Source organism: Saimiri boliviensis, chromosome 1 (genome assembly GCF_048565385.1).
Source record: "Saimiri boliviensis isolate mSaiBol1 chromosome 1, mSaiBol1.pri, whole genome shotgun sequence".
Classification (NCBI taxonomy): Eukaryota; Metazoa; Chordata; class Mammalia; order Primates; family Cebidae; genus Saimiri; species Saimiri boliviensis.
In genome coordinates this window covers 104,695,071-104,721,601 of record NC_133449.1, presented here as the reverse complement: position 1 = coordinate 104,721,601, position 26,531 = coordinate 104,695,071, and the positions used below count along the sequence as shown (strand labels likewise).

Genomic DNA, 26,531 nt, shown 5'->3' with positions numbered 1-26,531 from the left:
GAGAAAAAAATAGTAACCCTCTAGCACGGTGACCAGTGGGTGCACTCGCCTCATTTCTCTGAACAAGGAATCGCTTAATGAGGGCTCCCGGGGCATCACAAAGCCCTGGACCTGGCCGGTGGTTAAAAATATTTCAATAACCACCTCCAGCTTCTCTGGTCTTCCCAGGATGGAAGCAGGAGTGGCTTGGGCCCTTTAGGGGAGTAACCCCTGGGCTGACTGCAAAAACCAACCCTGCTAGAGAGTTGGGGTCTCATGGCAGAGGTCAGTGCTGCAAATGGGGTATAGGTGGGAGTCTGGAATTCACATTTTCATACCAAGTGGTTGGTCTAGGTGATTTGATTTAAGCCGGGCCCAAGACTCCCCCACCCCAGCCCGCTCCCAGATGAGGAAGGAGAGCGAGGACATTAACTGTAAGTACAGACCTAAAATTGGGGGCAACCAGGAGATGACCCTGCATTCTGGAAAGCGCTAGGGCCAAAAGCTCTTTTTCTCCTTCTCTGAGAAATATCAACCCTGATGGATATTTGCATACCAGCGGTGAGGGACCTCCAGGGAGAAGAGGCACCACTCATAGGTGGTTGACTTTTCAAGGAATTCGCTGGAGAAAATTGTAGGAAAGGCTGTGAACAAAACGCCCCTCCATCTGGTTTCAGTTTATTTAAAAAAACAACACACACAGGCCTCCCCACCAACAATCAGAAGACAGCCACAGTTTCCCCAGGGGGCGTATTAGCCACCAGGGGTGGGGCTGAATTATGTATATGCAAATAAATTAAAACAGCCAGCCAACAACAACTAATTTTTTTATCTTTTGCAATTGTTCTGCCAAGAAAAGGCCTGAATGGGGGTGATGGAAGCTGTAAGGAGAAAAGCATTAGAATGAGTTTCAACAATCAAGTTGCCTTAATTCCAACGTTGAGAGACTTGTTTTTAATTGTGCAGCAAATAAAAAATGTTTGGTAGCCTTTCACCTGGGCATTGCCCACTGAATAATGCCAGCATTGCAGGCTGAAGGCCAGGGGGCAATGTGGCCTGATGATTCTGAGGATTAGGAGCAGCCGTTGTGATTGGACAGCTGTGTGACCAAGGGCATGTCACTTAACCTCTCTGAGCCTATTTCCTTATGTATAGGATAAGGATAATGATAGTACCTGCTTCATAGTGATGATGTGAGGATAGTAAATAAAGACCAAGCAAGCTAAGCACAAGGACTGGCATGCCACAGACACACAGTGAATGTGGAAAGAGAGTTATTAATAACTCAAAGCCACACTGGAGAATACAAGACAGATCCTAGAAGGATTTCATCCAGAGTCAATCCAGCCCTCCCTCTAAGTCTCTCAGCTGGGACTTGCTTTCCCCCTGGGACTGGTCCAGAAAGCCCTGCAGAACATACTCTCTCAGAGTTTCCCAAACTCAAGGACCCCAATCCCCAAACATCTGCCTTTAATCGTGGAAACAGTAAAAGTCTGGAGGAGGGTGCCAGACACAGGCTGAAAACACAAGTGATGCTCCTGGCTTTTTGTGTCTTACTGCCCCTTCTCTCTGGTAACTGGAAAGGAGGTTTCCTTCAGTTCCATAACCAAAGGGCCTGGTTTCCAGCTGCCCAGCCCAGATGAGATAGCTCTGAAAAATGGGGGGGTTTTCGTTCATGCCTAGGGTACTCGGAGGAGAGTCGGCAACCTCCAGGGCTCCCATGCTACAGAAGCAATGTGCTGGAGTCCACAGGTGTCCACCTGCCTCAGGGCTCAGCCTTTGCATGTTCAGGGATGCCTCAAGTTCCATTTGTTTGAACAGACCTCTACTCTGTCCCTCATCTGGATGCAGAAACAAGATTCCCAGCTTCAAAGATCACTTGAAGCCAGCAGTTCAACACCAGCCTGGGCAACATAGTGAGATCCCTGTCTCTACAAAAAATTTAAAAAATAATAGCCAGTTCTGGTGGTGAGCACCTGTAGTCCCAGCTACTATGGAGGCCTTAGATGGCAGGATTACTCAAGCCCAGGAATTCAAGGCTGCAGTGAGCTATGACTGTGCCACTGTACTCCAGCCTGGGTGACAGAGCAAGACCCCATCTCTAACTAAGAGTAATAATAATAAAATAATAAAGTAATAATCATAATAAAACTTAAGGCCAGGCACTGTAGCTCACTTTGGGAGGCCGAGGCAGGCGATCACCTGAGGTCTGCAGTTCAAGACCCACTGGATCAACATGGAGAAACCTTGTCTCTACTAAAAATACAAAAATTAGCCAGGCATGGTGGCACATGCCTATAATCCCAGGTACTCAGGAAGCTGAGGCAGGAGAATCGCTTGAACCTGGGAGGCGGAGGTTGCAGTGAGCCAAGATGGCACCTTTGCACTCCAGCCTGGGCAACAAGAACAAAACTCCATCTTAAAAAAAAAATTTTTTTGAGTAATAATAATAATATAGTCAGCCTCCACTCTTCCCCAGATCCATTTCCTGGCCACCTGGGATGGAGGTCTCATTTGCTCAAAACCATTCCAAGCTTTCCTTTGCTCTCAGGATGAAATCTAAGATCCACAGGTGCCAAACACAGCCCTGTATTAACACAGTGCTCAAGAGCCCAGACTTTGGGTTCAGGTACACCTGAGTTTGAATCTTGGGGCTGGTCCAAGATTCCAGTGCAAGTGGACTTGAGCTTGAGAGCTTGTACAATTTCCTTCACCTCTGGAAGCCTCCACCTCCTTGAATGTGAAAATGGTGATGACACCTACTATAAATGCTATGATGAGGTATCTGCACCCAATCCAGGGCTTGGGACACAGCAAGAGATTTGGAGGCCAGTGCATGGCTTGAAGTCTGAGGATGCAGTGGGGCATGAGGGCTGCCAGGACAAGCCTTGAACATGCTGAGGCTGAGGGGCCTACGTGTGTCCAAGGGAAAGTGTCCAGGGGCAGCTGGACATGTGGGCCTGTGGCCAAAAGGGAGAGCTTGGCCAGAAAGCAAGCAGGGAGGTCGCCAGCATGTGAGTAGAAAGATGAGCTCATGGTGCGGGGAGGGCCGGGGTGAGGCTTCCAAAGCCAGAGCTTCACCCACAGGGAAGACAAGCTGGAGAGGCAGTGAGGTAGGAGGAAACCCGGCAGCCGTGGCTTCACAGGCACCCAAGGGAGACAGGGCTTGGGAAAGGAAAGAGAGGCCAGCAGGGCCGAGGCTTTGAAGAGGCCAAATTAGCTGAAGCCAGAGATGGGTCTATGGGATTTGGGGACTAGGTTAGGAGGGGGAGCTGGTCCAGAGCAAAGGCGGGGAGGGGAGCATGGTGATGGTGATTGCAGACAACTTTAGAGAAATGCAGCTGAGAACAGTAGGAGAAAACACAAGAGAGATGCTTTCAAAAAAAAAAAAAAAAAACAGAGCCTTGCTCTGTCACCCAGGCTGGAGAGCAGTGATGTGACCTCGGCTCACTGCAATCTTTGCCTCTTGGGTTAAAGAGATTCTCCTGCCTCAGTCTCACGAGTCTCACAAGCTGGGACTACAGGCATATGTCACCACATCCGGCTAATTTTTGGATTTTTAGTAGAGGTGGGGTTTCACCATGTTGGCCAGGCTGGTCTTGAACTCTTGACCTTAGGTGATCCACCTGCCTCGGTTTCCCAAAGTACTGAGATTACAGGCATGAACCACCACACCCGGCCATAAAAGAAATGTTGTAGAAAGGGATAGGGGCTTGAGGTTCCCAATGGGTGAGGCTATCGCCCAGTACACTGCTGCTGGGGACAGTGGTCAGTTGCTACATCTATGGTGCCCAGCACAGGGCCCAGCACAAAGTAGGAACTCAATACAAGTTTGCTGTCTTTGAGGCCAGGGAGCAATGGGGTCTAGGACCCTGGCTGCTGGCAGGAAGAGGGACCCTCTGCCATTGTGTCAAGAGGAGGCGTGGTGGAGGTGAAGGCGTGAAGCAGAGTGCAGGGTGGGGCTCCTTGGGACACTACAGCCTCTGAGCTACAGAGAGAGGAAGAGGTAACAAGTGAATGCTGAGTGCCCTGTTCCAGGAACCCAAATACAGTCAAAGGACAGAGTGTGAGGGCTCCTGGAGTCTGCCACTTGGTATCTCCTACTTTAGACATGTGTTCCCCGCTCCTCAATCCAACAGCCAGTCAGTTACCGGGCCTTTATCTCCTTCAGAGCCGTGCTCTCCCTACAAGGCCAGCAGAGGGTGCCAGTGAGCTGCTGGACTGCGTGGGAGGAGACCACAGCCAGCCTACCAGGCTCTCACCCACCCCTCTGTCCTCCAGAGCCTGGGGCGTGCTAAGGGTTTGATTAACCAGGTTTCTGACCAAGGAGGGTTGGAGGCTGGGACAAAGGACTAAGGGAGGCTGTGGGCTGAGGGCTTAGGGGCGAGTGGCTCAGGGGCTCTGCTCCTAGTCACCCTTCATTTCTCTGCCCTGCCAGGCTTTATCTCCTGCCCATTTTCCCTCTCCCTTTCTCTTCCCTGGAGGCCCCTGACAGCCTAGACTCCTGGTTCTGGCAGAGGCTGGTTTTCTGCCCCTAGGCAGGCACAACCTGGCACCAGGCCTCAGACAGGGCTGGGGCAGCTCCTCCCAGCCATGACTGCCCTAACCACCTTGTACTTCTAGAACATCTCCACCTAATAAGGGATAAGGGGTCAGCGGCTGAGGAGGCCACAGAAGCTAGAGCATAGGTCCTGGGAAGGAGGAGGCCTGGGCTAGGATGTGGGATGAATGGGTGGGGGGTAGTTTATATAAAAATGTGGCAGATGGTCCAGTCCCACCAAGACCCAAATCCCATAAGACTAAATGGCTCTGCCTGAAGTAGCATGACGTTCCAGAAACTGAGCTGGAAACACCCCCTTCCTCATCCTAACCACGCTATACTCTTCAGCCAAATGCAAATTCCGACATCGCCTCCTGGCAAGTCTCCTTCTCCACATTGGCCTTCACGGTTCCCTCCCAGGACAGCTTAGGACCCTGCTTCTGTCTCTGTCCTTATCTTGCCTTCCTGCCCCAACCCCCTACTCTTCAACTCCTCTAGCAAGTGCTGGTTCTGTGTCACCTTGACCTTGAAAGCTCCCCAGGACTCTCATCCCAGCTTCTATTCCCTTCCCCCACTTCCAAGAGGAAGGCTTTAATGGACTGAGGCTGGAGAAACCACAGCCAGACTCTTGGTGGGGCAGCTAAAAGATGGGGGGTCCGACCGATCCAAGCTCTACAGCTCAAATCAGGAAGTCAGGCCAGGGACGCTGTGTCTGCCTCCGAGCCTGGGCCATACATTCATCGCAACAGGAATCACTGACTTTGGAAAAGGATGTTTCCCTAAGCTTCTAGAGTCAGGATGACCCAGACCGAAGGACAGAGAGTTACCGGAAACACACACAACGCACACAAATATACTCACTTGCACACACAGGGTCATGGCATAGGCAGTGACACAACCAAATGGCTTGGACAAGCCATGGAGTCCCGTGGACACAAGTGTTTACAAACACAGGCACGCAAGGTCGTGTACCCAAGGTCAGGCACACACACACCCTCCTCATTCAAGTCCTGCCTCCCAGGGGCAGGGCTCGCCTGTCATCTGTCCTTAGGAGGATGGATAGGTGAAGGCACAGGAGTGGGTGGGTCCAGGCAAAAGGGGTCCTCCACCCAGAGCCTCTCCCTTTAGGTGGGTCTGGCTCCCAGCCCCCCACACCCCCCATATTTCCCTGGCTCACCAGGGGGCTGCGTCTGGTGGCAGAGAATGCTTTGGAGGAGGCATTGCCCTGAAACCCTGGCAGAGCCTGGGCGCCTAAGAGAGAATGAGCAACAGGGCTAGGAGGTGTGACAAAGAGTTCACAACCTCCCAGGACATTCAGAGGGCAGGGATGAAGCACTGAGCAAGGTCTGGAGGCCCATGGGAAGTAGGGACCCATCTGCCATGGGCACACCTACTCCTCTCAGAATCACGCCTGCAGCCAGGTACTGGCACCAACTCCCAGTGCCTGGCAGAGCCCTGGCATGGATGCTAGGCACAAGGTGCCAGAGACGGGGGTGGGCAGGGTGGGGGGCCACTGGGCCACACACAAGCAGGGAGACCGTCACACAGGCAGGCAGAAAAATCCACCCACACTCATATCACTTATTTTACCTCCTGGGGGTGCAGGTGTGCCAGGCAGAGACCACGCTGTCCTAGAGGCTGCCTTCATGATGCCCCACTGGCCTGGCTCTTGAGGCTAGCAGGGGTGGGGCATAGGTAATGGGAGACCTAGGTGCTTCTTCTGCCACCCTAACCTCCACGGACCCCCACACACATACATTTGTGAGGCAGGGTGTTGGGTTGTGAGTCTTCAGAGGTAAGCCCTGGAAGGAAAGGGAAAGACGGGACACAGACTCCAAGAACCGGGAGCGGTCGTCCAGCTTCCCTGCCAGCCCCTGCTCGCGGTTTTGTGGCCACGACCTGCTCAGGGGTGAGCGCGCCTTAGGGTGTGTGCACCAGGGACCTAGCGCCGCGCACCACGTGGGAGAGCGGGGCGTGTGTGAACGCTGGTGGCAGCGGCAGCGGGGACCGGGTGAGAACCGGCTGGTTCCCCGCGGAGTTCCTGCAGGCTTGGCGGCCGCGGCGGTGCAATCAGCAAATGGCACTGGGATACCAGTTGTGCGTGTCCTCAGGTGTGCCGACCAAGTGTGAGCGGCATGTGCTCACCTGAGCGCTGCGGCTCGGCTGCCCCGGGCGCGTGGGTGGTGGCGCGGAAGGTAGCTGAGGCTGGGCACCCGGGCTGGACCAATTGGCCCTCTCCCTGGCAAGTCCCACGGCCAGGCGTCTCCTTGAGCGCAGCAACTTTGGGACTTCGTTCTGGCTTCTTCCAAATCGAATCTGGTCGACGGGGACGGGCGGGGGGGGGCACCTGCCCTGCGGAGGGTGCTGGGAGAGAAGTGGAGGAAAGCCCCACCCCCTCCCCACCCGCGCCCCGCCCTCTCCCCCGCCCCCAGGGCTCTTTATAAGCTCGGCCCGAGGGCTAGCGGAGAAAGCCAGTGTCCCTCCCGCGCCCCAGGCCGGTGTTTCCCCGCACTCGGCGTCCCGGCGTCCCGGCCCCGACTCGCTCGCTCTCAGCTCCCCGGCCCGGCCCACCCCGCCCCGCCCCGCCCCAGCCCGCCGGGCCACCATGGAGCACTGGCTTTGGCCGTCGGGCGGCGCCTGGCTGCTGGTGGCTGCCCGCGCGCTGCTGCAGCTTCTGCGCTCAGACCTGCGTCTGGGCCGCCCGCTGCTGGCGGCGCTGGCGCTGCTGGCCGCGCTCGACTGGCTGTGCCAGCGCCTGCTGCCCCCGCTGGCCACACTCGCCGTGCTGGCCACCGCCGGCTGGATCGCGTTGTCCCGCCTGGCGCGCCCGCAGCGCCTGCCGGTGGCCACTCGCGCGGTGCTCATCACCGGTGAGTGCGCGGGGCGCGGAGCGCGGGGACTCCAGGCTCGAGGGCGGGACTGGACACTACAGGACTGACTCTGCATGGGCATGGCCAAGGCGGGTTCCCCAGAGCAAGATTCGGAGAGTTCTCCTCCCCTGGGTGCAGGGAGTGAGCCAAGTAGGGAGCACCGGGCACCTCCCCAAGCCCGGGTTCACTACCTGCTTCTGCGGGGAGTGTTGGAGGGAAGGTGAAGCAGGGAGCGGGCAGGTTAGAGAAGGTAACTGACTGGTGGCTGAGAAAGGGGAGCCTCCTGGAGTTTTCGAGTTTATGCCATGCCCTTTTCCAAGAGAGCAGTCTCAGGGGGCTTCGGAAGCCTTGAGAAGGGAGGATCGTTACCCCTTGAACTCTGACGCCCCCACCTGAGACACCGCGTCTCCCATTCCCTGGGGCCAGAGGGCAGAGCTTAGATGGGGACCTTCCTTACCCCACCCATTCCCCGCTGGCTGGGATCCTTGGAGTTGAGAAAAGCTTGAGGTCACCATGAGGGGCAACTGGACATCCAGCGATCTGTCTAGCCACCCACTGCCAAACTGCTGAGGCAGCAGTTTGGAGCCTGCACCCGGCACCCCACCCCAAGCCCTCCTGGTCCTCAGTGCCCAGGAAGGAGCTCTTGGAAAGCTGGGCTCAGGTGCCTCTGGCCGCCTGGCTGAGCTCCTTTGTCTGGAGCAGGGAATAAATCTGTCACCAGCAGGAGGGAAGGGGAAGAGGGGCTGGAGGCTCGGCCGGAAGTGGGGAGGGGGAGAAAGGCCAGGGGGCACTGACTCCATTGCATGGGGGGAGGGGCAGCCTGGTCTCTCCCGCAACACCCATGGCTTTGGACAGGTGCTCTGGGCTCTGTCCTTGCACTGGGCCTTTCCTGGGGCAGCCAGCAACCTGGCTTCTTAGAGACCTCAGTCTAGTAGGGGCCTTGTGTGATCAGATGGGGCTGGGAGAACTTTCCGGAGGAGGAAATCCTTGAGTGGAGATAAGTGGAGCATGAAAGGTATCTCGGATCAGAGAAAGGGTGTGGGACAAAGGCGTAAGGCAGGAGTACAAATGGCCTCTTTAGGGGACAGCCAGTCCAGCTGTGGGGGTTGGGGGGGGAACATGAGGTGGTTTCCTTGGGAGGGGCCACGAATCAGGTAAGAAGGCAGACTGCTGAGGCAGAGTAGAGGGGAAGGAAGCACAAGGGCCGTGCACTCCAGCAAAGATGGTAGAGATGGACAGGAGAGACCCAGGTTCCAGGAGCAGTTTGAAGCCTCAGGGGATCCCAGTTTCTGGGGTTTGAGGAAGGAAAGCCAACAGACACCGCTGGTATGAAGCAGGGGCCAGGATTCGGGCTCTGCCTCTGGGGACAGGGCAGATCCCCTCCTGCTTTCTTAATTTGTGAGCCACTTCAACAGGACCCAGGCCATCTGCAGGTACTAGAGGCCTACCCGGCGGTCTTTCCTGAGATCTCACCTCAGGCCTTTGTGCTGCTGCTATTGCTTCTGGCCTTGAGCCTGAGAAAGAGGTGAGAGGAGGGATGCTTTCTCTGACTTGGGCTCCCCCAATCTCTGGTTGCAAAGCTGGGGTTGGGGGAGAGAGGACCACCAACCTGCCCTGTACAAGCATCAGGAGGTCTCCAAGCTTCCCAGGGCCTGAACACTTGGGGACTGTCTCTCAACACCTGGCTGTAAGACAAGTAGGTGACCAGGCTCGGCCCCACCTGCCAAGAACACTGTGTCTTGGGCCCGCCGGAGCTGCTACTCTCTCTGCCCCTCCTAAGAATGCTCGGAGAACCTCTTGCCGAGGCTACTGCTGGAGCTCAGCCATGGGGACAGTTTGGGCTGAGGATCAGGTGCCGGTGTGCACGGAGGTGCACATGTGTGTGCCAGTGGGTGGGAGGAGTTGAGCCCATTGTGAGAACATCCAGCCAGGCTGGAAGTACGTACAGGTAGGTATCTGAGTGTGTGGATGTAAACAAGAGGGTGTGCAAGATGTGGGTGACTGTGTTGGGACCACAGAGCGGAGGCCTGTGGTCAGCTCAGGTCAGAACTGGGAGGTCCATTTCCCTTGGGAGGGCCTGTCTGCTCTGAGAGGGACCCGCATGCAAGTGCACACATGCATGTGTGTGTACACACACACACACACACACACACACACACACACACAGTTTGCCTACCTCTCCAAGGCCGACTTGTCTGGGAAGGACCCATTGTCAGCATGGGCTGGAGCTACACAAAGCCCTGCTCAAAGCCCCCTGCCCAGTGCTGTTCTCAGTAGAGGGAACAGAGCTGAGATGGGGAGATAGTAATGAGGGGTCCAGGAATTAGAAGAAGAGTTGCTCTGCAGCTTCTGTTTCAGAAACAGGTGAGGGGTTGAGGGGTGGGGTTCAGAGCCAGGGGTGGGAGAAGGAGGGGCAGGGCAGAAAGCCTCCCACCTCACTAGCCTTTCCCCTTCCCTCACTGGCTGCCCATGGAGCCAGGATCAGCATGGGAACAATCAAGGAGGCAGGGGCTTATCAGTACTACAGACCCCTACACTGGCTCTGCCTGGTGGTTCTCTCCGCATACCAAAGACAGAAATTAAACCTTCAAGAGTGATAACTGACCTCGGTCACACTTGGTGGGTGTGGGAAAGGATTCAAATGTAGGTCTGTTCTCTTCTCCATCCATCACGGTCCCTGTTCCGGAGGCAAGTAGTCTGGGGCTTAGAAAACACCCCTGTTGCCACTGATTGGAATTCCAAGGGTCTGGGTGAAGTGGGGATGGGCCTCCAGCTTGCCTCCAGCCTGAAAAAATAGTAGAGGGTGTTGAGGCTGGGAAGGGAGGTGGGGCCCAGGTTGTATGGGGCCTGAGTCAGGGAGCTTGGGCTTCATTCTGAGGGCTCTGGGCAGCCTTGGAAAGGTTTGCACCAAAGAGGGATATTGTCATCTTTGGAACGATCCCTCTAGCTGCTTAGGTAGAGAAGGGCTTCAAGAGGGCAGGAAGGGACAGGACTAGAGAAGGGGCTGCTTCAGAGTCCAAATTAAGGGAAGAGAGCCCTGGCAGTCAGAAAGGAAGAGAAGCTGGATATGGTGGCTCACACTTGCAATCCCAGCACTTTTAAGAGGCCAAGGTGGGAGGATCGCTTAAGCCTAGGAGTTCAAAACCAGCTTGGGCAACACAGTGAGATTCGAATCTCTGCAAAAAAAAAAAATTTAAGAACCAGCCAGGTGTGGTGACACATGCCTGTAGTCCCAGCTACTCAGGAGACGGAGGAGGGAGGACTGCTTGGGCCCAGGAGGAGCCAAGATCACACCATTGCACTCCAGCCTGGGCAACAGAGCAAGACCCTGTCTCAAAAAAAAAAAAAAAAAAACAAGAGAGAGAGAAAGGAAGGGAGGCTCTGTGCTCTGTACTAATACTGTGCCTGTGAGCTGTGGCCTAAAATCAAGCAAGCAGAACCATATTGGGGCCTGGGACTGTCCCTGACTTGACCTGTATGAATTTGGGAAGCAACTTAGCATTACTAGGCCTCAGTTTCCTCTTCTGTAAGCCACATTGATGGGGTAGCCATGGGGAGTCAGGCAGATGACAGCTGTCACGGAGTTGGTGCCCAGGGTTCAGCTAGAGAGGCAAAGCCTGTCAGAGATGGGCCTAGGGAGGGAGTTAGGGTTGTTGATTGCTGGTGGCTTCGGTGTGCAGGGCAACATAGTGAGAGGCAGGGGCCTGAATCCCATCCAGACCCTGGTGATTCTGGGGTTGTCTCAGGCTGGGCTGGGCCACAGTGGAGTTCACTGACTGCTTGCCCTGGCCAGGCTGTGACTCTGGTTTTGGCAAGGAGACGGCCAAGAAACTGGACTCCATGGGCTTCACGGTGCTGGCCACTGTAATGGAGTTGAACAGCCCCGGTGCCATCGAGCTGCGTACCTGCTGCTCCCCTCGCCTAAGGCTGCTGCAGTTGGACCTGACCAAATCAGCAGACATTAGCCACGTGCTAGAGTTCACCAAGGCCCACACCACCAGCACTGGTCAGTGGCAAGTGTCCACCAGGAAAGGGCATGGCCGGGCGGTGGAAAGGACACGGGGTGGGGGGACTGGAGGTTTGCTCTTGGGCTGACCTGAGGCTTCCCTCCTCTGCTCTGTGACCCCAGGCCTGTGGGGCCTGGTCAACAATGCAGGCCTCAATGAAGTAGTTGCTGATGTGGAGCTGTCTCCAGTAGCCACTTTCCGCAGCTGCATGGAGGTGAATTTCTTTGGCGCACTCGAGCTGACCAAGGGCCTCCTGCCCCTGCTGCGCAGCTCAAGGGGCCGCATCGTGACTGTGGGCAGCCCAGCGGGTGAGTTCCCTCCCCACAGGAGCAAAAAGGAGCCCCCTGGGATGGGGGAGGGCTCAGGGAGCCCCTTGCCAAGGCTGAGCTACCCTACTCCCAATCCATCCACAGGGGACATGCCATATCCATGCCTGGGGGCCTATGGAACCTCCAAGGCGGCCATGGCGCTGCTCATGGATGTATTTAGCTGTGAACTCCTTCCCTGGGGGGTCAAGGTCAGCACCATCCAGCCTGGCTGCTTCAGGACAGGTAGGAATCAAGCCTGGGAGTGGGAAGGGGATAGGGAACAGAGCTGGAAATGGTCTTACAGGGTGGGGCAGGGGGCAGGGTCAGGTTTGATAAATGGGTGTGGCTTTGGTTGGATATGTGGTTTTGGCTGGATACCTGGCTTGGGTTAAATAGATCTAACTGGCTTTGGCTCCCCTAACTGACCCCACTCTGACCTTGCCACTCCTTCCCCAGAGTCAGTGAAAGATGTGGGTCGCTGGGAGCGGCGCAAGCAATTGCTACTGGCCAGTCTGCCCCAAGAGCTGCTGCAGGCCTACGGCAAGGACTACATTGAGCACTTGAACAAGCAGTTTCTGCGTTCCCTACACCTGGCCATGCCCGACCTCAGCCCAGTTGTAGATGACATCATAGATGCGCTGCTGGCAGCTCAGCCCCGCCGCCGCTATTACCCCGGCCAGGGCGTGGGGCTCATGTACTTCATCCACTACTACCTGCCTGAGGGCCTGCGGCGCCGCTTCCTGCAGACCTTCTTCATCAGTCACTGTCTGCCTCAAGCACTGCAGCCTGGCCAGCCTGGCACTACTCCACCGCAGGACCCAGCCCGGGATCCAAACCTGAGCCCAGGCCCTTCCCCAGCAGTGGCTCAGTAAGCCGTGTGCACATGTGGCCCAGCCACTGCAGCACAGGAGGCTCCGTGAGCCCTTCGCTCTTCCCCGCAAGCCCTGAGCATATTATGATCCCCCAAGTCTGTCCTGGACCCTCACCTAAAGAATCCCACCCCTACCCGGCACCCACTGCCAATGCCCAATCCAGGCCCGGTGAGGCCGAGTTTTCCCAGTGAGCCTCTGCACTTCTCTACTGCCCAAACAGACCCTCCTGGCACAATGCGCTACCCTGCAGCTTGGAGAACTCTGCTGGATGGGAGTCTCATGCAAGACTTCACTGCAGCCTTTCACAGGACTCTGCAGATAGTGTGTCTGCAAACTAAGGAGTGACTGGGGTGGGTTGGGGAACCCCTCAGGATTGTTTCTGAGCACCAGTGCCTCAATGCTGCAATTGAAGGCTAACTCCCAACTGTCTCTTGACTGGCTCAAGAATTAAGGCCCCAACTACCCACCCCCAAGCCACAGGGAAGCACTTACTCTACTTTCCAATAGCCACATTTTAAATGAAGACAAATTTTTATTTCTTCTAGAATGGGGCAGATGCTATGTTTTGAGGGAGTGGCTGGCTGGCTGGCTGAGTGACACAGTGTGGCCGTGTGACAGGGTGGCAACTCCTGGGGCTCAGCATGGGGGCTGGGACTCCCCTGGTAGACTGTGATTCACACCTCTCCCTCCTCCACTGGCCTCAGGCAAATCATTTAAGATCATGGGTTTCCTCACAGTGAAATGGGGGTAATGACCCTGATCCCAATTGCTTGAAGCAACTAGGGAGGCCAGGGTCCCTCCAGGGTCAGCACCCTAGCTCCCCAGGCCTGTATGCATCTGAGCCTCCAGCAGAGGAAGGACCTATCTTCCTGGGACTTCCCAACCCTGAAAAATCTGGGCTGTGACTGAGGGAGGGAGGTGGAGGCTTAGGCAGGGGCACTTAGCAAGGTGGGGGTCACAAGGGAAGTTAGGAGTCATGGAGAGGTACTAGGGCCTAAAGGAGACAGCAGACAGTTGGGCTTAGAGAGGGCAGTTTTATTGTCTCAGAGGGGCAGGGCTGAGGGAGGGAGTGAGGAGTAACATCCCCCAGGCCCCAAGGACACACACACTATCCTTCCCATGGGCCATGGCTCTGGAAGTGACCCACAGAGGCGAGAGGATGCTCGCACTGCTCCCAGGGTTCTCAGGCTAGGGAGGAACATGAAAGTGACCACATGCTTCTTAGACATGTCATTGGCTGTAAACACAGGGCTGAGGGGTCCTCCTTGCTCTGGAGGAGGTCTTGATCCATCCTTGGTGAGGGGTGCCCAGCCCCTTTTCAGGCCTACAAACAGTCTCAAAGACGGTTAGGGGAACTGGGCAGCTGCTAGGACAGTGTGCTACACCCTGGGCAGGCAGGTGAGCCACAGGCTTGCCACAGACCACACACACACACACACACACACACAAAGTGCAATTGAGAGCCTTGGGCCAGGATGCTAGAAGATAGGGATGTAGTTGTCAATCTTGGCGCGGTGGCGTTGGGCGATGCACTCAGCGATCCACACGATGTTGCGACACTCCTGCTCCTTGAGCTTCACAAAGGCATAGAAGACACCAAAGTGGAACTGGTTCAGGAAGGCCAACTTGTTCAGCTTCACCTGTGGACACAGGCAGATGTAGTGTCCAGGTGGCCGTGGCCACAGAGTCAGGTCTAAATCACCAGGTTGGCCTCCCTCTGACAAGCAGGCCCCGAAGACTCACCTCATGCTCAAAGAATCGGTCCTCCAGCGTCTTGTCTCCGGGGTTGCTACCTGCACCCTCAAAGAGCAGCTTGTACTCCTGGCCAGGAGGGTGAGGGGGAGCACAAGCATGAGGGTGCTGGGTGGGGGTGCTCAGTGACAACACACCCACCCACCATCCTGCCAGCCAGGGCACTCACCGGGTAGTAATCGGCCACGTTTTTGACCTGCTCATAGTCATCAGCTCGAGCCAGCTGTGCCAGGCCCTCAGGGTAGAGCCGCCCACAGTGTGGAAAGAGCTTGGCACGGTCCTCTTTGGACAGCTCTGTGCCGAAAGAATTGATGGTGATGATGAAGGCGCGGCGGTCTGCTTCAAACTGTGGAGCCGGTGCACAGGCAAGGAGAGAGGGAGGAAGAAGGAGGCAGTAGCTAGTCAGCTGGCAGAGCCTCCCCCAGGCCAGAGCTAGTGGGCACCAGCAGGCAGGAGGGCAGGCAGGCACTCACCTCTAGGATGGGGCACATGGCATCAGCTGTAGTCCCGCCCAGTAGGGTGCAGAACTTGTAGAAGGACTCCAGGTAGGCCTGTGCAGAGCATGGAACTTGCTCAGCATAAGCAAGGAGGCTCTGGAGCTCCCTCCTCCCCTCCCCAGCCCTTTCAAGGTGGGTACAAACACACCCACGGCAGGGGAGCCAGGGCAGCCCTTATGGCAAAGCCCATGAAACACTTCTGTGAATCAGCCAAGTGGCAGCTGCCTACAGCCTCCCACCCAGGAGTGCCAGGGAAGGGCCCAGCTGACTGACTGCTTCAGGCTGCAGTCTCCTTCACCCCCTCATCTCACAGAAGGCCAGGCTTGCAGGGGTGCTCTGACATCCCCCTGCTGCTCTGCCTTCCTTTTCCCCAAATCTTTCCAAACCTCCCCTTCCTCAGCCTCAGAAAACAAGGTGTGGCCGAATGAGGTGGTTCACACCTGTAATCCCAGCACTTTGGGAAGCCGAGGTAAGTGGATCATGATATCAGGAGTTCAAGACCAGCCTGGCCAAGATGGTTAAACCCCGTCTCTACTAAAAATACAAAAAAATTAGCTGGGCGTGGTGGCAGTCACCTGTAATCCCAGCTACCTGGGAGGCTTAAGCAGAGAACCGCTTGAACCCAGGAGGCAGAGGTTGCAGTGAGCCAAGACTGCACCACTGCACTCCAGCCTGGGTGACACAGCAACACTCCATCTCAAAACAAACAAAAAAACAGGTGTTCCTGGGCTGGTGAGGAAAGGTCACGCCTGAGAGTCCACAGGGATGGAGGGAACTGAGTGCCCCAGGCCCTCTCTGCACCCTCCCTTACAGAACACCTCCTCCCATCCTCTAGGCAGCCCCTCAGCATCACAGCAGGAACTAAATTGTCAGGCCAGTTCCTGCTGACGGATGGTTATTGCCTACACAGACGTCAGCTGGGCACAGTACAATGGCGGGCACATGGGCTGCCGATGGGAACAAGCACTTCCTACCCAAGCAAATTGGATCTGCTGGGCATGAGGAAAGAAGAGGTCAGCCCAGGCCCCAGGTCCCTCCCAACACTAACTCACAAAAGCAGCCGGGCTTCTTTCCGACACCTCTCCATGCCAAGGAAGGTGGATGATTTTACAGGCCCCATGGGGAGCTCCCTTGTAATGGCCACCCTTCACTCAAGACTTCCCTGGTCCCATCTGCTGGCATGGGCTCAGAGACTGGCTCTACAGGCTAAAGACTATACTTCCAGGTTGCAAGCAAGGGCTGGATGGCATGGAAAGCTTTTCAACTGAGGTCTAACCTCCAAAGTGTGGAGACCTTTCCACCAACCACCAGCTAACTTGGGCTCAGGCTCTGCTGCTCTAAGAGAGACAAGATGAGACCCAGGAGTCCATGAGCCCAGGCATGCCCTGGCCAGCAATTCTGGACAAGCCCAACTCAGGGGAAGGCCTGAGAGGGACCTCTGGGACCACAGGAAACAAAAATCTAGGACAGGTCAGGGAGTAAGAAGCCTAGAAGAGAGAGCTGACCTCAACACAGAGGATCCCAGGAATCAGAGGACCTGAGTGGCAGAGATAGCTGCCAACTCCTCCCATGGCTTCCTGGTACCTTTCAGTCCCTCTAGGGGTCTGTCCCCAGCCACCTCCTTCCCTGTGGCCAGCCAAGCCGGCTATATAAAAAAATCCTAAGGCCTGCCCCAGTGGGGCCTGCACTTCCTATCTGTCCGGGAAGTCACCAACCAGGTCTTGGGATCCATGCCTTGCTACCCACCCAGTTGCTTAACCAATGTGTACCAATCCCAGGAGAGGCTGACCCCAGGGTCAGTGAGGCTGGTGGGACTCTCCTCTGGAGGCTAGGGTAGCTAAAGAAACTGGCAAGATCCCAGCAACCCAGGTACCAAGGTCGCCTTCCCACCCCTGCCCTGTCCCCTGCAGTCTGCCAGTCCACGGCTGCTGCACCAGCTGCCTACTGTTCCCACCCGCTGGGCAGCTGAGGGTCCACCTAATCTCCCATCTGTGGCCACCGGGCTGGGACATTGCCTGACGGGCTGGCAGTCCTGGCACAACGCCCACAGCATTGGGTCTATGTTTACTAGCTAGTGCCTGGGCAGCCCTTGCCAGCAACTCCAGCTAGAACCAGTCAGCCCCGGTGAGGGTGTGGTTGAGGCTGGGGGACAGCCACACCCCTCACCCTGTCTCAGGGCAGAAAACTGGGCAACAAGCCAGCTAGGTGTGTGCGTGCACGTGTGTACACACACACACACACACACACACACACACACACACACACACATACACACATGCTCTCAGCTAACTGGCTGGCCTGCGCCCTATTAGCAGAATGGGTGACAGCGCTCACTTTTGCAAACAGGCTGAGCCAGGTGTGATCCCTGGTGCTGCCAGCGACTTATTATGTGGCTTTAGGCAACCCACCCTACTTCTCTGAGCCTTCGGTTTCCTCATTTTCACATGAGGATAATGACACTTCCCAGTTCCAGTCAGGCCCTCTAATCTGCTCTTCATGTTGTGGCTAGAAGGGGCTTTCTGAGCAGACTCTGCTCTATTAGAAACCTCCATTGGCTGATCCTGCCCACGGGACTACATTTAAACTTCTGGCCTTACATTCAAAGCCCTGGGTAACTTGATCCCATGCCTGCCTCTTCTTCTAGACCTCTCTCCTGTCCATCTGGAATGTGTCCTTCCACAGCAAACTGCCTGCCACTTGGCCCATGTTCCATGCTTTCCTTCTGCACATGCTGGTCTCCTGCCTATACCACTGGAACCTCCAGGCAGGCCCCTCCCCTATCACCAGACCCTCACTGTGCTCTGGCCTAAGCCCCTGCAGGGAGACTGGAGGGCCTGGGCTCAGTCTACAGCTGAATGTCAGCCAGCTCGCTCTAACCAGGGCAGGAGAGGACTCTCACCCAATAGATAGGTGAGGTCAGCAGACACCTTGGCCAGGGCCAACCTCAGCCCTTCTTTGGGATGCTCCTGCCTACAGCCCGTCTAGGGTCCTGGTGCTATAGCTCAGTGCCTCACTACAGCCAGAGTGCAGTCTATCCCAAACACCCCTAACCTAGCTGGTCTCTGGCTCTTTTTTCTTTTATTCATTTTTAAATCTTCCTCTCCTCCCTGGTCCCCTGGCTCTTTAATCTCTCTGGGCCAGGGTAGTGCTGACCCAGAAATCCTGAGCCCATCTTCTATCACCAGGTTGCCCAGTCTATGCTATAGCCTGGTGGGAAGCAAGAGGCAGGCAGGGGATAAGGACAGTGGGAAGCAGTACTGACTCCAAGCTTGGGAACCTACAAGGGACATGAGGACCCGGCTGTGCCTCGCTGGGTTCCTCCCCCCACCATAACTGAGCACATTGTTGCCCTTGCTCAAGTGCCTTTCCTTGTAGGCAATAGCTTAGGTAGGGCGGCTTTAGGAGCTACGACCTGGGTGATGGCCCGTGACCCTCCTGGATGCAAGGGGAGCGGCCATCCAAGAGCCAGCTCTAACAAGCCAGCGGTGGAGGAACAGCCACTCCTGCTGATCTTATCTAAGCCCGCCACAGGCACTATGGGATGGAGAACCTGTTCCACACAGCCTTGTGCCTAGCATGGGAGCCAGAAAGTAAGCAGATAAGCCACTGGGATAAGAGCCTGGAGTATCTGCGTCCTGTCCCAGTACCTCTCACATAAATCACTGCCCCACCACTTCCCACAGCCCCCACCACTGGCAGACCAATCCCCCACCGCTTGTGTGAGGCATTACCTTGTAGAGGGTATTGCGGATGATCTCGATGTTCATCTCATCAAGGTCCTGCTCTGAAATGCAGTCCTGGAAAAAAGCCGCTGGGGAGGAAAGACATGGTGTGAGGGGTAGGCAGGTGGCCTAGGCCAGAATCCTGATGTTCAACTTCCCTACAGGGCACAGAGGGCCTGTGCCATAAGGGCCATAGGGCCGGGTATCGAGGGGTTTCCAGCCTGGGGTATTGCCTTGGAAGTGGCAGAAGCAATGCTCTGGGCCATGCACACTGACCTGGGCTTCTCCTGCCTCCCTGCTCCTAAAATTGATTTATAAAGGAGGCGGCTAGCCATAACATGATCTAATCACTGCTGGGGCAGACCCAAGCTTAGACCTTGCCAAAGACAGGCTTGCATAAGAGGCCGTGACATCCTCTTTTCTGGAGGGGCAGTTGTGGATTCGGGGCCTGACGCCTACTTCTCTACATCCCCCAGAAGTCCTGGCACCCACACTTGGAAAACCAGCCTCCTCCTTACGACAAGGAATGAGCCCAACAGCAGGGGGGGCATGAACCAGTGACCCAGAGCCCATGGTGGGGTTGGAAAGAGAGACCAGAGCGGGATAGAGCACCCCCATCCCCCAAGGGGGTCTGCAGACTCACTGGTCTATCCCTTCTTTAAAGACTGAGAAACTGAAGAGCCACAAACAGCCCAGAACCAGCTCAGAGTTGCTGGGAGAGTCCATGGCAGACAAAGTCAGCAGGTAGGGCTCAGGCCTCTCAGCTGAGAACCTAGTGCAGATTAGAGCCCTGTGGTTCAACCCTGGTGGCTTCTTGGAGGTGGTGCCCCAGGCCTAGGACTGAGGACACTTAGTGCCTTCTCCTCAGCCTCCTAGGCAGGCAGGAGCTGGTACTGCCTAAGCTGGGCCCTGCAGGAAGCTCTTGATTCCCCTTCCCTGGCCTCTGACATGGACTTTGTATCCTGCTGGACACTGTCTGACCTGGCCCAGGGGACCTACTCGGTGGAGGCAAGTGACACTGTTTGCTTCGCTCCTCTGCCTCACAGGCAGCTAGCCACTCTGCCTCTGCTTAAGCTCCAGCTTGGGGCCACAGTCTGTCGGAGCTCCTAGGACCCCAAGAGACTTGAGCCTCTCTCTCACTCTTCATGAGCTCAGCCCGCCCCGTGCACTCTGGGAAATCAGACTGCTTCACAAAGTGACCTAGTCCCAGTCAGGCCAGGCCTGCCTGGCCCAGCAAAAGCAACAGGACAAAAGCAGAAGAGGGGCAAAGTGAGGAGTGAATGGGAGGAGGAAGTTGAGGGGAGACAAAGGTAAGCAGCAGTGGGCAGGTCTCACTTTCTGGCTCAGGGTCACCCCCCAGGTGGTCCACAAACCCCACCCTGATGCGCTGATGCTGATACCACTGCCCACCTCCCGTGACCACCACAGCGGCTCACCAAGAGGCGTGTCCACCAGAATGGCATTGTAGAGCTCGGCAGGTGTCTGAGCAATGTTCACGGCCTCCATCTGCTCGAAGCTGCCTAGTGGGTGGCACTTGGGCACAAGCTCAGCGATGGAGCGCTGGTGCAGCGTGCCCGTGATGAGCAGGATCACATTGTCGATCATGTAGCTGTAACTACAAGAGGTGGGCAATAGCAGGGAGCCCATCAGGGTGGGGGCTGGGAAGTCTTGGCATAGCACCATGCCCTTGTCCCCCTGCACAGGCCACTGCCCCTTAACAATGTGTGCTGACTCATGGGTGCTGCAGATAAGCACCAATGTCTCATCCCCCTGCCCATGTTCCTCTCAAGCTCCTGACCACCCCCACTGCCAGGGGCATAGAACAGACACAGCCCCTCCCTTCGAGGGGCAGGGGATTCATGCCCTGTGAGGGACTGGGACATGAGTAACTACGCCACAGTGTGAACAGTCTTCTAAGAGGACACCGGAACCGGGCACAGGAGGTGAGACATGTAGCCCAGCTCGGGTGATGAGTGTGAGAGCCTGGGATATTAAAGGGTTGGGAGATGAAAGCGTGTTCGAGGAAGAGGCAACAGTATGTGCAAAGGCCTGGAGGCACTCACTGAGTGACGGATGCATTCGAGGAACTGGCACGGTCAGGGCTGGCAGAGGGAGAAAAAGGCGCAGCAGCTGGCAGCACGGAGCTGCAGCGGGCCAGGGCCAGAGGCTGGGCCTGGACGGCCCTGGCTTTGTTTTGAGCACTAAGGATCTATAAGCAGGATGTACACAGGGGAATCACTATCCAGTTAGGGTCACTCTGTCCCCCAGTGGGGACAGAGGAGGAAAAGGCAAAGATGGTGAGGGGAGGAAAGGCTGAAGGGAGTGGAGAGAAGCTTCTCTGGGGAAAGCCAGGAAGGAGCCAATGGGAGTCCTCTAGAGTGAAGGCCCAGGTCAAGCAGACCTGCAGAGCCTAAACCAGAGATACAGAACTGCCCTCTTCCTTTAGGGCCTGAGGCCAGGGCTGGGCATCCACCCAGGACGGCCTGGATAAGACCCAGAGACCTGAACAAGAAGCTGGGTCAGGTTGATCCCAGGCCGAGGCGCCCCTCACTCTGCCCTGCAGAAGGCCAGCTCTGTGGGGTGCATGGGCAGCAGAGGGGGCTGTGGAGCTGGGTGGGACCGCCCAGTTCAGACTTGGCAAGAGACAAGGCTCTGCCTCCAACCAGTTACAAAGGGGTTGGAGCACAAAGTTCTGTGTAGTCACCTGTGTGGGGATGCAGTGAAGGGCAGAGAGGGCCCTTCACTACAGTTAGGCTACAGTTAGGCTGCAGTAGCCACAACTATCCTCCAGTCTGTCACCAGAGATGAACTCAGGGTACAAGGGAGCTAAATGAGGCCTAGGGGGAATGTTCTCCAAGATCAGGGTGGGGCTCCTATGAGAGAATAAAAGCTGGGGTGGAGGCTGCTAATCTGAGCTGGACACTGAGCACAGGTTCTGTCCTAGCTTCTGAGTGGGCCAGAGCCAGGCCCCTGCCCTTCGACAGGACCTTGTGCAACCAGTGCTCAGGCTGTCCAGGGAAGACCTTAGTAGGAGGCATCTTCCCCCACACTGAAGAAAGAAAGGGGGGAGGTGGCAGCCCAGGGCCCAGGCCTCAGCTCAAAGCACTGGCCACTGGGGGAGCTCCCACAGGGCCCTCCAGGAAGGCGGCAGGAGGAAAAGGCCCCAGCTCCTGTCCTGGCCTGACCCTCACTCCCCCTGCTTGCTGTACACTCTCCCAGCTCCCACCCAGCCTGGCGCCCTGGAAAGACCTTTGCTCTCCTGGGCCTGGGGCCAGGCAACTGCCCTCTCTCCACCCCCAATCTGGCTGGGTCAGCTACAGGATGTGCACTGAGAAGAAGCAGTCCCCCACTCCCAACCCAAATGGAGCGCCTCAGGCAGGGCCCACTTGCAGCTGCAAGCCAAGGGGCCCAAATGGCCAGCCTCCTCCTCCCGACCCCACAGTGCTGACAGAGTAAGGGACCTCAGAGCTCACCAGAGCTTTGGGCCTTGGTCTTCAGCCACAGCCTGCATCTTTTCCACCCTCGACAGCACACATGCCTCCTGCCGATGAGGCCTCCAACATCTCACAAACCCCAGAACCCATGCTACATATGCGCCATCCTACAATACTCCAACTGCACCCCATCCAGCCCCAAGGTAGCCATGGTGCTCCCTGAGACAGCTACAAATCCCCTGCCCCCAAGTCAGAGGATGCTTTCTTAAACTCTCACTCCCTTTCGGATGAGAAGAAGGAGAAAAGGACACCCCTGAGGCCTACTTTATCCAAGTAATCCCACAACCACGAGCATTACCAGCCCTTTTGTCAGAGCAGGTAAGACTCAAAGAGGGTCAGCACCAGGCCCTCTCACACCACAAGGCAGAGGAGCTCCACGTCCCCACGGCCAGTGTCCACACACCTCCACCCATGGCCAGGGCCCTCTGCCTGGCTCTAGACACCCCATCTACTCTTATCTTCTCAGAGGGATCCCCAGCAGCCAGTTTCCTCTTTTTCAACCTTCCCCTCCTTGTGCCCATCACTCAGGGCATCTGTTTATGTGGGGGAAATGCTGAGCCTGGTAAGGGCCACTCACAATCATACCACCCCAGCCTCTTCAAGGTCCTCTTCAAACCCAAGCCAGGCCAATCGTGGGTGATCCTGTGCCAGGCCCAGCACTTCCCTTCCCAGGCTGGCTATAAGCTTGTTACTGCTGCAGCCCTGCTTTTCTCCCCTGCCCAGTGAGGGGCAGAATCCTCTTTTTCAGGAGATGAGAGGCAGGACAGGCCTGGCAGAGATGATGCTGGCCCAGCAGTCTGCCTTTCTCCCAAGGCCGAGGCCTTCAGCAGGCAGGGAAATCCTCCTCCTCCTTGCCTGGCTTCCCCGCTGCCTCCCTGCCCCCAAAAAGCCACTCCACCATTCCTCCCCTCATTTGGCCTCAATAGGAGGGAATAAGGTTCCAGCTGGTCAGTGTCTCCCTCCAAGGGAAGACAGCTGGGGAGTGGAAGGCCGGCTGCCCGCCAGACCAAAGAGGCCCTTGTGGGGTGAGAGTGGGGCCGTCTGTATTCCTCTGCCCAGAGGCCCTCCCTTGCCCCATGCCTTCAAAACCCATAGACGTCTTGGGTTGGAGTTTTGGAAGCCATTTCCTCCAAAAAGCCTTCAGAGTCCCTAGCCAACCCTGCCCCTCTGCTGTGCCCTTTGGTGCCACCTGCTGGAACAACACAGCTTCTCAACCCTGGGGGTGCTAGTGAGGCAGTCACAATGCCTGGGTACTCCAGCCAGCCTGTCCACTGCAGCCCCCAACAGGGTCTCCAGCGAGCTGCTAGTGACAGTATCTGTACTCAATCATGTCTGGAGCCCTATGCAAGGTGGAAAGTGAATAGAAATATCACTGTTTCTGAGCCCTGTCCACCTCTCAAAATTTAGTTTCCCCTATGTATCAGCGTAAGTGAGGGCCAGACATGGTGGCTCACACCAGTAATCCCAGCACTTTGGGTGGCAGAGATGGGAGGATCTCTTAGCTCAGGGGTTTGAGGCCAGCTTGGGCAACATAGAAAGACCTCATTTCTATTAAAAAATCAAAAAAATTAGCCAGGTGTGGTGGCATGCGGTTGTAGTCCCAGATACTTGGGAGGATGAGGCAGAAGGATCACTTGAGCCCAGGAGATCAAGGCTGCAGTGAACTATGATCACACCACTGCACTCCAGCCTAGGCAACAGAGCAAGATCCCGTTTCAAAAAAATAAAATAAATAGCAGATGAGGCCAGGCACAGTGGGTCACACCTGTTATTCCAGCACTCTGTGAGGATGAGGCGGGCAGATCACTTGAGGCCAAGAGTTTGAGACCAGCCTGATCAACCTGGTGAAACCTGTCTCTATTAAAAATGCAAAAATTAGACAGGTGTGGTGGTGCACACCTGTAATCCCAGCTGCTCCGGAGGCTGAGGCAAGAGACTTGTTTGAACCTGGGAGGCAGAGCTTGCAGTGAGCCAAGATTGTGCTACTGCACTCCAGCCTAGACAACAGAGTGAGATTCCATCTCAAAAAAAAAAAAAAAACGTTGAGTGAGGTGTGGCCCCAACAGAGATAGTTTGAGCTCTAACCTGCTCATAAAAATCCTGCCTCTTGGCTCACACCTATAAACCCAGCACTTTGGGAGGCTGAGGTGGGCGATAACCAGAGGTCAGGAGTTCGAGACCAGCCTGGCTGACATGGTGAAACCTTGTTTCTACTAAAAATACAAAAAATTAGCCAGGCATGATGGTACGTGCCTGTAATCCCAACTACTTGGGAGGCTGAGGCAGGAGAATCACTTGAACCAGGAAGCAGAGGTTGCAGTGAGCCGAGATCATGCCACTGCATTCCAGCTTGGGCGACAAGAACACATCTCAAAAAAAAAAAAAAAAAAAAATCCTGCCCCTCCCCCAAGGCCCACTTGGGTCCTCCCACCTGGTCTGAGCCTTCTAGGCCTCAAGGAGCTCCTGCATGCTTGCCCCCAGGCCCAGGAGAAGAGTGGCAGTGCTGGCACTCCTTCAAGTCAGGAGCCAGGTCTAGCCCAAGACCCCAAAACCACAGCAGCCCTATAGCCTCCAACTGCAGAGTCCTACCACCAACCCAGAAACAGTGACTACAGATAGCAAGACAGGAACTAGGCAGGGGAGCAGGGGTCGGGAGACCTGATGAACCTCTGTGACCAAGCAGGGCCCCAAGGTTGGGGTGACAGATCCTAGAGAAAAATGCAGATGTGCTGCCAGGCCCATTAGGCATTTGAGGCCACTGTCCTGGGAAAAAGCCTCTTTCCAGCTGCCCACTCCAGGCTGGTGGCACTGAGGCCCCTGACACAAGAGAAATATGGGCCCTCAGATCCCCCAGATGGTGCGGGTTACCCATGCCCAGCCCCTGTCAATGGGCACCTGGGCTAGGCCCCCTCCAGGGAGGCTCAATCATTCAAAGGCAAAGGCCTTTAAGGCCCACATGGGACTCCCCAGAGGCCACACTCACTCCTCCCACAAGAAGTCTCCCAACTTCTCTTCCAGGGCCAACTCTCTTTAGGGAAAACATCATGGAATGGCCCAGATCAAGGTCCCCTCCAAGACCAAAAAACCCTGATAGACACTATCCCAAGTCATACAGCGAGGTAATGGCTGGGCTTGGGCACGGTGACATATTAACATATTAGTGCCACAAAACCGAGCCGGATCTCTCAAGAACACATGACAACAATCTACTTTAGGGGCTCTATCTCAGGCTGTCGGCCCCATGCCAGACATCTGCCTCATGCTAGACAGCTGCCTCTTCTCCAGCCACCTACTCTCTCAGGTGGCCTCTATCCCCACCTGATCCTGGAGTCCTCCCAATGCTTTGAAGCCACATGTGACCCCCAGTTCCATTTGCTGAAGCTGCTCCAGGCACTGTCTATACTATCACTGGCACCACCCCACTGCATCCAGTCATCTCCCTCCCAGCCCCGGGCCTGGCCCAGAGCAGGTACGGGTTTTGTGTGTGGCTGATGGCTGGCCAGGATCTACAAAAGCAGTGGACACGGCCTCTCACATGGAAGGGCAGAGGCAGCTTCGGCCAGCTCCTGCTTTCATCACCTCCTGGCAGAAGTCTGCTCCAGCTAGCCTGGGGCAGCTCCAAAAGCAACTATAAAGCTCTGAGGGATGGAGCTAAGATGACCTCTGGGATGGTCCCAACCTCTGTCCTCAGCTGGGCCAACTTTGTCTGTGGGCAGTAAGGGCACTGTTCCCTCAGGTCTTCACACCCAGGACAGGGCATCTCGCTGATGCTTCTACTGCCTGGAGGACTACACTCTCCTCTTTGGATATTCCTCTGGGTATTTCTCTGGTATTTCTAGGGTAGCTTCCTCCTTCCCCCAGTGGACACCACACCTGGAGGCTGTTGTGTAAGGCACAGAGCCAGGTGTGCCATGCTTACTACTCAGATATGTATAGTTCCCTCATCCTAGAAACTTCCTATCCCAGTGCTTCCCTTACATGATTTTCCCCTCAGTCAAATTAGCTACCTCCACAGGGAAGCCAATCGTAAGCCCCAGCCTGGGGGAACTCCCTTGGTACAGGCCCCTCTGGAACCCCTTCCTGCAACGCTCCACACACAACTGGGGATGGCCTACTGAGGCAGAGTGGAGAAGGGACAGTGGCCAGAGAGGCTGGAGTTAAGTCAGAGAGGCATCATGGGAGGAAGGAAATAGCTAGGGGGCTGGGGGCTAAACACCGAAGAGTGGTCACGCCTGGAGACCTTGGCCACATGAAGGTCATGAGTGGCCTTAGCCAGGGCCTTGTGGTGGAGTGACAGGACTGTTGGAAGTTCGAGGGATGAGGGGAAATGAGAGAACAGACAGTGAATGTAATAGTTTAAGTCCCATGAGATGGTTTGTTAATTATTTGAGCTTGCTTAGATGCTGAAGAGAAGAATCTGGAAGGAAAGGTGCCTGCGCAGAGAGGAATGCAGATGAGTGGCCACTCAGGGTCCAGGGAGTAAGGTGAGG

The 26,531-nt window shown here is 56.0% G+C and overlaps 2 protein-coding genes and 1 pseudogene across 2 annotated transcripts in view; 2 read left to right on the top strand and 1 right to left on the bottom strand.

The window, feature by feature from the left end:
* The first annotated feature begins 6,976 nt into the window (after positions 1-6,976).
* On the top strand, positions 6,977-13,005 carry HSD11B2 (hydroxysteroid 11-beta dehydrogenase 2). The gene is made up of 5 exons (XM_003936346.4): positions 6,977-7,389; positions 11,183-11,395; positions 11,519-11,704; positions 11,810-11,947; positions 12,161-13,005. Exons 1-5 carry the CDS (start codon positions 7,125-7,127, stop codon positions 12,574-12,576), a joined length of 1,218 nt encoding a protein of 405 aa, XP_003936395.2. The 5' UTR covers positions 6,977-7,124; the 3' UTR covers positions 12,577-13,005.
* LOC141581696 (uncharacterized) lies at positions 9,350-11,196 on the top strand (annotated as a pseudogene).
* Positions 13,006-13,590: 585 nt separating the features above from the next.
* The window catches only part of ATP6V0D1 (ATPase H+ transporting V0 subunit d1), a 45,192-nt gene continuing 32,251 nt past the window's right edge, over positions 13,591-26,531 (bottom strand). Inside the window, exons 3-8 of the mRNA XM_003936299.3 lie at positions 19,984-20,162; positions 18,557-18,636; positions 14,802-14,879; positions 14,498-14,674; positions 14,320-14,397; positions 13,591-14,216 (exon numbers count right to left, since the gene is read on the bottom strand). Coding sequence (XP_003936348.1) covers positions 14,055-14,216; positions 14,320-14,397; positions 14,498-14,674; positions 14,802-14,879; positions 18,557-18,636; positions 19,984-20,162 — 754 coding nt within the window. The 3' untranslated portion in view covers positions 13,591-14,054. The remainder of the gene's footprint in view (positions 14,217-14,319; positions 14,398-14,497; positions 14,675-14,801; positions 14,880-18,556; positions 18,637-19,983; positions 20,163-26,531) is intronic.